Source organism: Hyla sarda, chromosome 1, assembly GCF_029499605.1.
Source record: "Hyla sarda isolate aHylSar1 chromosome 1, aHylSar1.hap1, whole genome shotgun sequence".
NCBI classification, from domain to species: Eukaryota; Metazoa; Chordata; class Amphibia; order Anura; family Hylidae; genus Hyla; species Hyla sarda.
Genome location: NC_079189.1, coordinates 334046501 through 334060452, shown reverse-complemented (window position 1 = coordinate 334060452; position 13952 = coordinate 334046501). Strand labels below are relative to the sequence as shown.

Genomic DNA, 13952 nt, shown 5'->3' with positions numbered 1-13952 from the left:
ACATTTTTCACCAAGAAATAATGCAAGTATCGACAAAATTTTACCACTAACATAAATTAGAATATGTCACGAAAAAACTATCTCAGAATCAGAATGAAAAGTAAAAGCATTCCAGAGTTATTAATGCTTAAAGTGACAGTGGTCAGATGTGCAAAAAATGGCTGGGTCCTTAAGGTGAAACTCCTTAAGGGGTTAACCTAGAATATTTGGCATATTTGGAATAGAAAGTCTCCCCTTTTATCTGTATTTTAGGTCAAACCACAATTTTCTTAGCGTAATGTCAGTCATGGTGTCCAGATATTGCTAACATCTGTTCACTTCCAGCCACTGAGGATTAATAGCTGACTCTATAATGATTTTATATTGTTGCGTATGATCAGTCCAACAGTTGTTTTTTCACTTGTTATTCATGTTTGATCTGTTGAACTGATATTAACCTATGATTAGCTAGTATGTTGTAGCAGAAAAAAACATACATAATAATAATAACAATTCTCATAATAATGATAGTCATAGCAGAGATATGGAGGTGCCGTCACTGCTGTGTCACGGAAAGGTACTGTACACACGGCAACAATTGCACATATTCCCAGTTTAAGAGAAGGTGAGTGGTGCTCTACATTAAAGTACCAGTATATGTTGCACAAATGTAGAAAAAAAGCAAAGATGGAGCACTCACCACAAATTTCTTCTTCTTTTAGTCTTTATTCCAATGAGCTTAGATGCACAAAGATGAACACTGGACAGGTGGAGGGGAACGGGTAACGGACAGGAGGCAAGGAGAAAGCTCATTGGAATAAAGACTAAAAGAAGAAAAAATTTGTGGTTAGTGCTCCATCTTTTCTTTTTTTCTATACTCGTGTAATAATAGTCATGGCATTTATAATAATGATTGGAGTAATAATATTTTGTAAATGTTTTTGTTCCAGGTGATTACCAATTATGGAATTTCTCCAAAAGAGAATCGAGGAGACCAGCCAATACTTACCATCCACCAAAGGAGAGCTTTGACATGAAGTCTACATTTCAAGACCATTTTCGGTTCTGGCCAATTAGACCCACACAGTCCTATAAACCAGTACATTTGTATACAGGATCCTTACCGCCTGTAAATTATATAACAAATTATAAGCTAGAGTATGTGCCATACCAGATAGAAAAAATACGTGTTCATAAAAAGGAAAATTATAGACCCAATGAAGAGCCATTTGATTGCCTTACTACTAATATGAGAGATTATAAAGGTCTACCGGGAAATGCAGCAAAATTAATAAAACCCAGATACTGCTTAATGGACTCAGATATGCCATTCAGTGGAATGACTGAAGTTCAGGACAAGTATCAAATATGGCCTATACCACCATCCCTTATAAAAAAGACTGTTACCTATAAGAAGCCTACAGATAAAATGGACTTCATGTCAACTACCCAGTATGATTTCACACCACACGTTCTTCAACGGCAGGCACCATGTAAGCCAGGCAAAAAACTCAGGGAGTGTTCTAAAGCTTTTGAAGCAAGTTCAACAATGAGAGAAGATTTCAAGCCTTGGCAGTGCAAGAAGGCATCCCCGGTGCTGCCACAATTAAATCTTGACCTTCCAGTAGGCTCATTTGAGAATACAACTACTACTAGACATGACTATGTCCTGTACCCTCTCTCGCAAGCCATGTCTTTCAGAACAGTTGATAAAACATTTCACAAAGATCTGCCCGGGTATGTTTATCTTGGGATGGACTCTCTTGGACACATGCAGAACAAATTACAGTCTAAAAAAGAAAATAAATCTGACTTTACTCACACAACAGCAGTTCCACTATCTGCCGAATGTTTTCCACCAGAAAAAAACTTTGTGTCACCCAGTAAAATGTAAAATGGTTGGGTCACGTGGAAATAAACATTGGTAATATCCAATATCTTTGTTTTCCTGGAGTTTATTTTTTAGCTTTAGGTTTCTCTTATACTAACGTGAACAAATTGTTGCTATTTTGGCATATGCTAGTCATTCCTGTAACATACAATAATGTCAGCTAAATCTCTACCAATTAACCAGAACCTTTGCCATGTATAGTTTTCCCTACGGTAACTTGTAGATGTACGGTATACTGCAAACAACCTGCAAACAATTACAGCTGCCTTTCCGGCATCTTTTGTTCTATGACGAGTTGGAGGAAAGAAAACTATGGTACATTTCATGAACTACATGCAGGTATGTTTGGCTGCTGTATGAATTTAAGGGCATCTCCAAAGTATAGAAATGGATACCTACAAACGCTGAGCTTTATAATACACTGGGCCCAGCGTCATCAAGGGCATTGACTTTCCTGTAGGGTTTCAGTGCTCTCTTCTTTGCTTCCTTTGACCTCTACTTCTCACAATTGCAACGGATTAGGTGCTTCTCTGTCCCTTTTACATTCCCTGTTTCCAGTATCAGAGGTATGAGCTGCTTTCTCATGGAGTGTTCCTTTATTCTTTATGTCTAGATTCATAAACTTTCAGCAGCTAATACTGGCTTTTATATATAAAAACTTATTTTTTTTTCCCCTTTCTTAAAGCATACCTGTCAGATCCCACAAAAAAACAAAACAAGAACAAGAACAACAAAAAAAATAATAATCATGTACATGTAATTTTTATGTCTCTCTCACACATATAGCATATTACGGCTGCTCAATGTCTTTTCAATTGTCTCAAAGGGAGGGGGCGTTTCCTTCTCTTGCCTGCACTCTGATGACTGTGATGCTGCAGATTCTTTGCGGTGTTAGGGTTTGTTCACGAGTGCTAAATACGCTGCAGATTTTTGCTACTGATTTTCTGCTGCAGATTTTACTGTTATCACCAGAAAATCTACTACAGAAAATCTGCAGCATAAATAATAAATGTGAATATACTTTAAATCAATATAAAAGAACAGATAAACACAGCATAAAATCTGCAACGTATACAGGACGTGTGAACATACTATAAGGGTGAACTCATATGTGTCAGATAAGTTGCAGATATTTCTGCAATTGTCCTTTTTATCAGAAATATTCCCATTCAAGTAAATGAACTGAAGTCAGTAAGCCAGCAGCTGCCATATTCATTCCCTGTCTGCTCCTCTGCTTTCAGCCTCTTTCAGTACATGGCAGCATAGTATAAACACACCTCATTCTTCCAGAAATGTTCCAATAAAGTTTTATTTGCCTCTCACAAAAAAAAAAAAAAAAATGTAACCCCCCCAAAATAAAAACTCATACCTTTACTGTCATGGGTAATTTTAGAAAAAAACATGCTGAGACCAGTACAATTTGTGACAACACTATATTAGTAAGTAATATATCTTGGGTGATAGTTTTCTTGAAATATAGTTTTCGGATAGTGGAATACCCCTTTAGTGCCTTACACGTGCAGTCACATGCTGCGTGATTCCTTTCTTTATTTGTGCCCTACATTCATGTAAATAAAGAAGTGATTTTAAATGCAATGGTAAGTGTCGCAGTTTATATGCATCTTCTTGTTTGGACATTTGTTATACCTTTCTGTGTTCTTTTATTCCTCCATTGTCTAACATGGTTACTTTTGGTTCCATTTATTTGTAAAGTGTGAGAATAAAATTGAATAAAGTAGGGGTTGCAGTTAGAGGCCATTACCTCCAATGAGCAGAGAAAAGAAATGCGCAGTATATTTCCAGTATAGTTTTTCACTCTCTTAGGTTTCATGCACTGCAGCCAAGGAAGTTTTGTTATCAAGCAATCTCTGGGCCACCCTGCTCTTATTAGTATGAAGTATTCAACATGTTGTTGGATTTTCTATTACACTGCCAGTGACACTCGATATGTCATAGTACACACTGACGTACTGTAGAGCCAAGCTCAGAAAGGTAATATATCTCTAAATGCACAAACTGTTTATACCTTAACTTTCTCTGCATAATAAGTCATTTCCAGGTCAGGAAATATCCTACTAAATGCCGAGAAAGTATACGGAGCGGATATTGACTATACTATGTCCAGTTACAGGCTTGTTGTTTTATCTCATTGCTCACAGCTTATTTACCTAGTGCATTGGATGTGGTGTTAATACATCTGGAAGCAATCTGCAGATTCCAGCGGATGACATTATGGAGACTCATGTCTTGTGCAAGTATAGTGTACGTACAATTATCATGACTATATGACTAGGGGATCAAATAGATCCGCTGTGACCATATCATCTCCATACACCCCCCCACTGCAGACCAACTTTTATTAAATAACAAAATAATAAGATACTATATAAACATTTTTAACCTCTAGAGGAGCCATGACATAAATGTACATCATGGTGCCCTGAGACTTAGTCCACCATGACGTACATTTCCACCATAAACATAAAGCGACATAAAGATGCATTTGCTTAATGCGTCTGGGCTTCTATGAGCAGCCAGGACCTTGCTGCTAATGGCGGACATTATTGATTCCGCTGATGGCCGCCATTATCCCTTGAGATAATGTGATTAATACTGACATGGAAGCTAAAGCAGTTGCGGTGCAGCTGAGACTTAGCAGAGCACCCACAGCAAAATTGCAGGGGAGATGGGGACTGGAGCTCAGCTTACTTGCTCCACGTTTGACTCTGGTGATCCTTTTCTATAATTTGCCTTCTGGCAGACTATAGAAACATAGAATGTGTCAGTAGATAAGAACCATGTGGCCCATCTAGTCTGCCCAATAATCTGAATGCTGGGAATAATCCCTGGCCCTATCTTATATGAAGGATAGCCTTATGTCTATCTCTATCTTATATGAAGGATAGCCTTATGCCTATCTCTATGTTATATGAAGGATAGCCTTATGCCTATCTCTATCTTATATGAAGGATAGCCTTATGCCTATCTCTATCTTATATGAAGGATAGCCTTATGCCTATCTCTATCTTATATGAAGGCTAGCCTTATGCCTATTTCTATTTTATATGAAGGCTAGCCTTATGTCTATCTCTATCTTATATGAAGGATAGCCTTATGCCTATCTCTATCTTATATGAAGGATAGCCTTATGCCTATCTCTATGTTATATGAAGGATAGCCTTATACCTATCCCTATCTTATATGAAGGATAGCCTTATGTCTATCTCTATCTTATATGAAGGATAGCCTTATGCCTATCTCTATCTTATATGAAGGCTAGCCTTATGCCTATCTCTATCTTATATGAAGGATAGCCTTATGCCTATCTCTATCTTATATGAAGGATAGCCTTATGCCTATCTCTATCTTATATGAAGGCTAGCCTTATGTCTATCTCTATCTTATATGAAGGATAGCCTTATGCCTATCTCTATCTTATATGAAGGATAGCCTTATGCCTATCTCTATCTTATATGAAGGCTAGCCTTATGTCTATCTCTATCTTATATGAAGGCTAGCCTTATGTCTATCTCTATCTTATATGAAGGCTAGCCTTATGCCTATCTCTATCTTATATGAAGGCTAGCCTTATACCTATCTCTATCTTATATGAACGCTAGCCGTATGCCTATCTCTATCTTATATGAAGGGTAGCCTTATACCTATCTCTATCTTATATGAAGGGTAGCCTTATACCTATCCCTATCTTATATGAAGGATAGCCTTATGCCTATCTCTATCTTATATGAAGGATAGCCTTATGCCTATCTCTATCTTTATGAAGGATAAACTTATACCTATCTCTATCTTATATGAAGGCTAGCCTTATACCTATCCCTATCTTATATGAAGGCTAGCCTTATGCCTATCTCTATCTTATATGAAGGCTAGCCGTATGCCTATCTCTATCTTATATGAAGGGTAGCCTTATACCTATCTCTATCTTATATGAAGACTAGCCTTATGCCTATCTCTATCTTATATGAAGGATAGCCTTATGCCTATCTCTATCTTATATGAATGATAACCTTTTACCTATCTCTATCGTATATGGAGGATAGCCTTATACCTATCCCTATCTTATATGAAGAATAGCCTTATGCCTAACTCTATCTTATATGAAGGACAGCCTTATGTCTATCCCTATCTTATATGAAGGATAGCCTTATGCCTATCTCTATCTTATATGAAGGATAGCCTTATGCCTATCTCTATCTTATATGAAGGATAGCCTTATACCTGGCCCTATCTTATATGAAGGATAGCCTTATGCTTATCCCATGCATGTTTAAACTCCTTCACTGTATTTGCAGCTACCACTTCTGCAGGAAAGCTATTCTGTGCATCCACTACTCTCTCAGTAAAGTAATACTTCCTGATATTACTGCAGAAACCTTTGCCCCTTTAAAACTATGTCCTCTTGTGGTAGTTTTTCTTCTTATAATATACTATCCTCCTTTATCATGTTGATTCACTTTATGTAAACGTTTCTATCATATCCCTTTTAACCTTTTCTGGTAAGTTTTATCCTGCAGTCTATGTACTAGTTTAGTAGCCCTTCTCTGAACTCTCTCCAAAATATCTATATTCTTCTGGAGATACGGCCTCCAGTACTGCGCACAATACTCAGAGTGAGGTCTGTACAGCTGCAAGAGCACTTCCCTCTCTACTTCTAATACCTCTCCATATACACCCAAGCATTCTCACAGCATTTCCTGCTGCTCTATAACATTGTTTGCCTACCTAACATTTTAAGTGCAATCTATCCCAGAGTGTTATGCACTAGACCAGCCTACTTCCATGACTCAAGCCAAGCCCCGAAACACCACTGGCCCTGCAAATATGCCGCAAAGCTGTGATTGCCTGTCGCATCCGTGAACAACTTCAAGTCCTAGTTGAACACCTACCCCTTCATGACAATAAACCTCCCATTGTACCCCCCCCCCCTTAAAAAAAACAACCCACCCCAATTGGCATGCAAAATTAAGGTGGCCCAACAAGAACTGCACATTGAGAAGCTGCATCTACTGCTAGCTTCAGGTCAGCCAACTTGTCATCTGGCAACCTACATTCTATCACCATCGTATTAAAGGGGTATTCCAGGCCAAAACTTTTTTTTATATATCAACTGGCTCCGGAAAGTTAAACAGATTTGTAAATTACTTCCATTAAAAAATCTTAATCCTTCCAATAGTTATTAGCTTCTGAAGTTGAGTTGCTGTTTTCTGTCTAACTGCTTTCTGATGACACATCCCAGGAGCTGTGCAGCTCCTATGGGGATATTTTCCCATCATGCACAGCTCCCGGGACGTGACATCATCATTGAGCAGTTAGACAGAAAACTTCAGAAGCTAATAACTATTGGAAGGATTAAGATTTTTTAATAGAAGTAATTTACAAATCTGTTTAACTTTCCGATGCCAGTTGATATATAAAAAAAAGTTTTTGCCTGGAATACCCCTTTAATGATGATGTCCAAAAACTTCAGCTCAGTAGCTGGCCCCTCCATCTTGTTGGGGGCTAATGGAACCCTAAACGAGCGTGCTATTCTTTTGATGTCTACAACAAAAGCACACAAACTGTCTAACTTAAAGGGGCACTCCTGTGGTCAACGTGTTTTTCCGTTTTTGACTTACCCTATTTGTTTCATTTCTATTCTTGTTGTTTAGCCTACTCTATTTCCGTTCTTTGTTGTCTTTTTATCCCTCACTTTGTTTTCCTATCTTTGCTTCTATTTCCTGTTTCTTTCTGTGCTGAAAACTACAAATCCCAGCATGCCACATACCTTGCTGGTTTGGGGCGGCTCCTTTTTTTTGTTTGTTCCGCCCTTTACCCATCCTACTATTTTCCTGGGTCGGCCCCATTATACACAGAACACTAACATAATCAGCCTTGGTTGGGATACACTGGCATACACACACAAAAGGGACTACAACTCCCAGCATGTGTCATTCAGGAGTCTTCAGTCTGTGGTATAACACCAGCATGCTGCCTCTGTAGTCTCCTGGAGGTTGTAGTTCACCACACCTCTGTAGGGCATACACCAGTGTTTCCCAACCAGAGTGCCTCCAGGTGTTGCAAAACTACTACTACCAGCATGCCCGGAAAGCCTTTGGGCATGCTAGGAGTTGTAGTTTTGCAACAGCTGAAGGCACACTGGTTGGGAAACACTGGTGTAACATGATGTGTATGCTGAATAGGCTAGAACAGTGTTTCCCAACCAGTGTATCTCCAGCTGTTGCAAATCTACAACTCTCCAAAGTCTGTCAGGGCATGCTGGGAGTTGTAGTTTTGCAACAGCTGGAGGCACACTGGTTTGTAAACACTAGCATACACACACACAACAGGGACTACAACTCCCAGCATGTGTCATTCAGGAGTCCCACCCTCCCCCTTCACATATAGGGGGAGATTTATCAAAACCTGTGCAGAGGAAAACTTGGCCAGTTGCCCATAGCAACCAATCAGCTTGCTGCTTTCATTTTTATGAAGGCCTGTGAAAAATGAAAGAAGCAATCTGATTGGTTGCTATGGGCAACTTGGCAAGTTTTCCTCTGCACAGGTTTTGATAAATCTCCCCCACAGAGATCATTCCCAGTATGAGATTTATTCCCCTGCAGTCCATACATCCCCAGCCCGTGCACCTTCTCATCCTCCCCTTCAGATAACACTTATCTTCTCTGTGTTCTTTCTCCTGTGCAGACCTGTGTCCTTAGAATACAGAGCAGGGGGGAGGGGAGGTGAGGAGCTGTGTGCTCAGCTGGATGAGATGAGGGGGCGTGGCTTATTCCTCTCATGCAGACAGAGAAAAAAAAAAGCTATGACATCTTGTCCACAACAGACTCAGAACTGTGGACATCAGTAAAAGAAAACCCTCGGAACTACAGAACTTCCTGCCCAACAAACAGGTAAGAAAAACACACACATGCTGCCAAAACATATAACACATGTATATTGCAAAAAAACTAAACTTACAAAGAAGATGCCATATAGTCAAAAAAATTAACCACCGGAGTACCCCTTTAAGTCATCCAAGTAGAGTAGGACAGAAGTAACTTGGGATTCTGTCCACACCACCCATTCACAACTGCTCCCAACGACAACACCCAAACAAGTTAAACTGTCTGGATGTATCGGCAGAAGACTGAAAACTGCTTTGATGTCCGTCTTGAAACTGCACAAAGTTCTGGATCAATCCCATTATTCCCCAGCTCCCCCCGCCAGATGCATGAGGTGGTGAATCAGCCGGTACTTTTTGGGCACCTTTTTCGGGACCAACTCTAAAGGGGATAAATGCAACTCCGGCAGAGAGGAGAAAAACCGTCCACCTATCCAGCCCAAATCCACCTTTTCAGCCACCATCTGCTTTTTTGGGTACTGCACAACGAACAGTAACATCTTTTCTACTTTTAACAGCATTGTCCCTCTTCTGGTCAGCCCCCTCCCCAGTCACTTTTCCTGATGAAAACAAAGGGACAAGCTTTAAGAGCCCCCACAGAACCTGTGTTGAAAATGGCATACTCTGCTGCACTTCAGCTGCCAGCAACATCCTTTATCCCTTCCCAACGACCGCCCTGATGCGAACAGAAAAATGCAGATTTCCTCATAAAAGGGCTGAGAAAGCCCCCCTCCTTCCCCTCGATGCTGCGATCAGCTGCATCCACAGACTAATGTCTTTATGATCCCACTGTAACGAAGGGTAGACTGCCTTCCTCTGCCCAAACTGCTTGTCATACTGCAGTCTAGCATTCCTCCATAAACCCTATATGCCTCCCCCACAGAATTGAGGTAACAAAAGAGCCCCAAACTGTTCTCCGGTGCGTTTTCCCCAATTACATTGGCCAAAATGGCAAATACCTGCAACAAGTTGGAAAACGTATGCAGTAGCTGATACCATTTCCACTCTTCCTCCTTTTTCTTAGACTAATCGGGTTAACCCAGTTGAGATTAAAGGGGTATTCCGAGGTTAACTAACTTTTAACTATCCTGCCCATTATGAATAATATTGCTATTTTTACATTTAGTTGCTATACCGCTCTGCCGTGAATCGTCCCCTTTTTCTTCATTATATGATTCCCCCCAGGTCCCTCACGGCAGCTGGTATCAGGGGGCTTGGCTATTTCTTGTATTTTCTCACAAGCTAGCCCCCTAATAACATTTGCGGTCCATCTGTATGTCCTGATGTGCCGACGTTCCCTGCGTTTCCTGCCAAGATCACAGGACACTAGCACGTCAGAAGGACGTGCAGATGGACTGCAAACGTCATCAAGGTGCTGACTTGTGAGGAAATACAAGAAATAGCCAAGTCACCGTATACCAGCTGCCGCCTCGAGCCGCAAAGGATTGTGAGACGAACGTCATCAGGACCTGAAAGGAAACGCTAGAACTTGGGGGACCATATAATGAAGAAAAAGAAGATGATCCCCTGCAGAGCAGTATAACAAGTAAATGTAAAACTAGCATAATTATTAATTATGGACAGGATAGTTTAAAGTTAGTTAACCCCAGAATATCCCTTTAAGTTTTTCAAGGGAAAGTAGAGAAATTTTATTTACATATTACCCCTTTCATATAAGGTCCCTAACCTCCAACTTCAACTGCACGTCCCATTGGAACTTTTCGAAACACACATACATGTTACCCCTCCCCAAGACCGCCACACAAACCTCCTCACCCATATTTTCCACCACTGCTGCCACTTAAGGCCCCCTTATGGCCCAACCTGCCCCCATGACTGCCCACCCAATTGCCCTGCAGACTGCCCCACAACTCTGGAAAGCCCTTACGCCACCACAATTAACCCTGCTATTGACTCTACGCACCCCTGCAGCAACACCTGCACATCTTGGAACAAAATTTGCAACTCCTGTGCTCAGTGAGTTCATAATAAATTCCCTGTGTATTCCTCATCTAGATTTTATAGTGGGATATGCTACAATATTATGAAGTAAGGATTGATGGTGCCAGTAAATGACTGCAAGAAGTTTGGGAGTCTGACAAATATTATGTCTGTGAATATACAGTAGGGCGAAAAAGTATTTAGTCAGCCACAAATTGTGCAAGTTCTCCCACTTAAAAAGATGAGAGAGGCCCACAATTTTCATCATAGGTATACCTCAACTATGAGAGACATAATGAGAAAAAAATCCATAAAATCACATTGTCTGATTTTTAAAGAATTTATTTGCAAATTATGGTGGAAAATAAGTATTTGTTCACCTACAAACAAGCAAGATTTATGTCTCTCACAGACCTGTACCTTCTTCTTTAAGAGTCCCATCTGTCCTCCACTTGTTACCTGTATTAATGGCACATGTTTGCACTTGTTATCTGTATAAACGACACCTATCCACAACCTCAAACAGTCAAACTCCAAACTACACTATGGCCAAGACCAAAGAGCTGTTGAAGGACACCAGAAACAAAATATGTAGATGTCATGTCTGTCCTGGTCTGTGTTCACACACAGCTATTGGATTTGCTGTGTGTGAACAGTTTTATGTTGTCTGGTCAGGGAATAGTTAATGTCTCTGTTCACACACAGCTATTGGATTTGCTGTGTGTGAACAGTTTTATGTTGTCTGGTCAGGGAATAGTTAATGTCTCTGGCTTTTTCAGCCTCAGCATCTGTTAGCCAATAGCCTTTAGGGTGTGTCTATTTAAAGTCAGCCCAGTCTAACCTCTGGGCTGGTGATTGACTTCATTTCTTCCTGACTTGCTAACATGCTGGATATGCTGCTAATGGAGGCTTTTGGTGAAACACTCCATATTTGAGCTTTCAATCTACTATCTCTGTTTTAGCATGCACTTTGTATTTTCTGGTTTTAGCCATGTTAGGTGGCATGCTCTTAGTGCATTTTAAGCTGTGTTTGTTTAGTCGGTTTTAAGATTTGTTTATCCTTTCTGCTATGTGTCTGTTCACACTGTTTTCTCTTGTATCCATTTATGTGAAGTTCTGTGTTTTATATTTCTGTTTTCTTACTGGGCCAGCACCCTGTCCACACTGAGTGTGCCGCTGGCCAGTAGTCTATTTGGATTTATTATTAATGGCTACTCCTATAGTGGCGCGGAATGTCCAGTTTGTGTGTTCAGTTTGAACAGTGTTCTATAAATATATCCTGTGTATCTAGGCATCCCTGTTACTACTCCATGGGACTCCTTGTCTACTGGAGGTGTTCTGAAGGGATTGCGATTATTCCTGTCTTGTGTTCAGTGTGAACAGTGTTCTATAAATATATCCTGTGTATCTAGGCATCTCTATTACCTGTCCATGGGGACTTTGTGTCTATTGGAGGTTTTGCAGAGGGAATGCGAATATTCCTGATTAGCGATAGATCCCTGTTTCTGGTCCATGGGGGCTTTGTGTCTTCTGGATGTTCAGGGGGATCATGCTATATTCCTGTCTGTTCCTAAAGTCTGTTGACTTATCCGTTTTCCAATCTGGTGTTTTGAACTCTATTTTAATTTTAATTTAAGATCTTTGGAGTTCTGTACATGACTACTGATCTATAGTGTCCTCTATTCATGACCACGGATCTATAGTGTCCTCTGTTCATGACCACTGAGTCCTCTATTCATGTCCGCTGATCTATAGTGTCCTCTGTTCATGACCGCTGATCCATAGTGTCCTCTGTGCTGCTCACTGATCTGTGTCCTCTGAACTTAATCTGTTATAGACTATGTTCCTGATATGTTTCTGGTTGTGACCAACTATTTATTAGTATGTGTTTTTATTAGGCCCCTGCACTCAGGGAGGGACCGGCACCCAGTTGTCGATCCACCGTTTAGGGTGGATGGGCAAGTAGGCAGTGAGAGATGTTTTAGGATCAGTTTAGGTCTCACTTTCCCTGCCCCCGGCCAGTCCCTGACAGTAGGCCTGCACCAGGCTGGGAAGACTGAATCTGCAATAGGCAAGCAGCTTGGTGTGAACAAATCAACTGTGGGAGCAATTATTAGAAAAGGGAAGACAAACAAGACCACTGATAATCTCCCTCAATCTCAAGATCTCACCCTGTGGTGTCAAAATGATCACAAGAACTGTGAGCAAAAATCCCAGAACCACAAGGGGGGACCTAGTGAAGGACCTGCAGAGAGCTGGGACCAAAGTAACAATGGCTGCCATCAGTAACACACTACACTGCCGGGGACTCGAATCTTGCAGACTCAGACATGTCCCCCTGCTTAAGCCAGTACATGTACGGGCCCATCTGAAGTTTGCTAGAGAGCATTTGAATGAGCCAGAAGAGTATTGTGAGAATTTCATATGGTCAGATGAAACCAAAGTAGAACTTTTTGGTAAAAACTCAACTCATTGGCCCTCATTTACTATTGCAAACCGACATGTTTTGTTGGGTTGTGTGCCAGATTCTGTCGCATTGCACCAGAAATTCTGTCTGCACCAGATTTTGAGCCTGAATTTGCACCAAAATTGAAAAACCCCGACAGATGGCAATCTGCCATTTTGCTGAGAAAACCCGAAAACCCTGAGGAAAAGGGGGCATGGTCTCCAAAAAGGGGCATGTTCCCGACATTTTCACAAAAATCCAACATAGTCACTAAGGTTTCCACATAAAATATGGTGGAATTTAAGCTGAGGAAAACCCTACAGATCAGAGCATGTGTAAAAAAAGCTAAGTGTATGGAAAGTGGAAAATGTTGTGAAACCTTAGTAAATACCGTGGAAAATCAATTGTAGGGAATTAAAACCCACAAAGAAACCTACACTCCACTCTTAGTAAAGAAGGGCCATTGTGTTTGGAGAAGAAAGAATGCTGAGTTGCATCCAAAGAACACCATACCTACTGTGAAGCATTAGAGTGGAAACATCATGATTTGAGGCTGTTTTTCTGCTAAGGGACCAGGACGACTGATCCTTGTAAAGGAAAGAATGAATGGGGCCATGTATCGTGAGATTTTGAGTGAAAACCTCCTTCCATCAGCAAGGGCATTGAAGATGAAACGTGGCTGGGTCTTTCGGCATGGCAATGATCCCAAACACACTGCCCGGGCAACAAAGGAGTGGCTTCGTAAGAAGCATTTTAAGATCCTGGAGTGGCCTAGCCAGTTTCCACATCTCAACCCA

The 13952-nt window shown here is 40.8% G+C and overlaps 1 protein-coding gene across 5 annotated transcripts in view; it reads left to right on the top strand.

Annotated features, from left to right (window-relative positions):
• Positions 1-1908, top strand: part of SAXO1 (stabilizer of axonemal microtubules 1) — an 82832-nt gene extending 80924 nt beyond the window's left edge. For all 5 annotated transcript variants that reach the window (XM_056519812.1, XM_056519805.1, XM_056519795.1 and 2 more), the window contains one exon: positions 930-1908. In XM_056519812.1, coding sequence (XP_056375787.1) covers positions 930-1873 — 944 coding nt within the window. In that variant the 3' untranslated portion in view covers positions 1874-1908. The remainder of the gene's footprint in view (positions 1-929) is intronic.
• The last annotated feature ends 12044 nt before the right edge of the window (positions 1909-13952 follow it).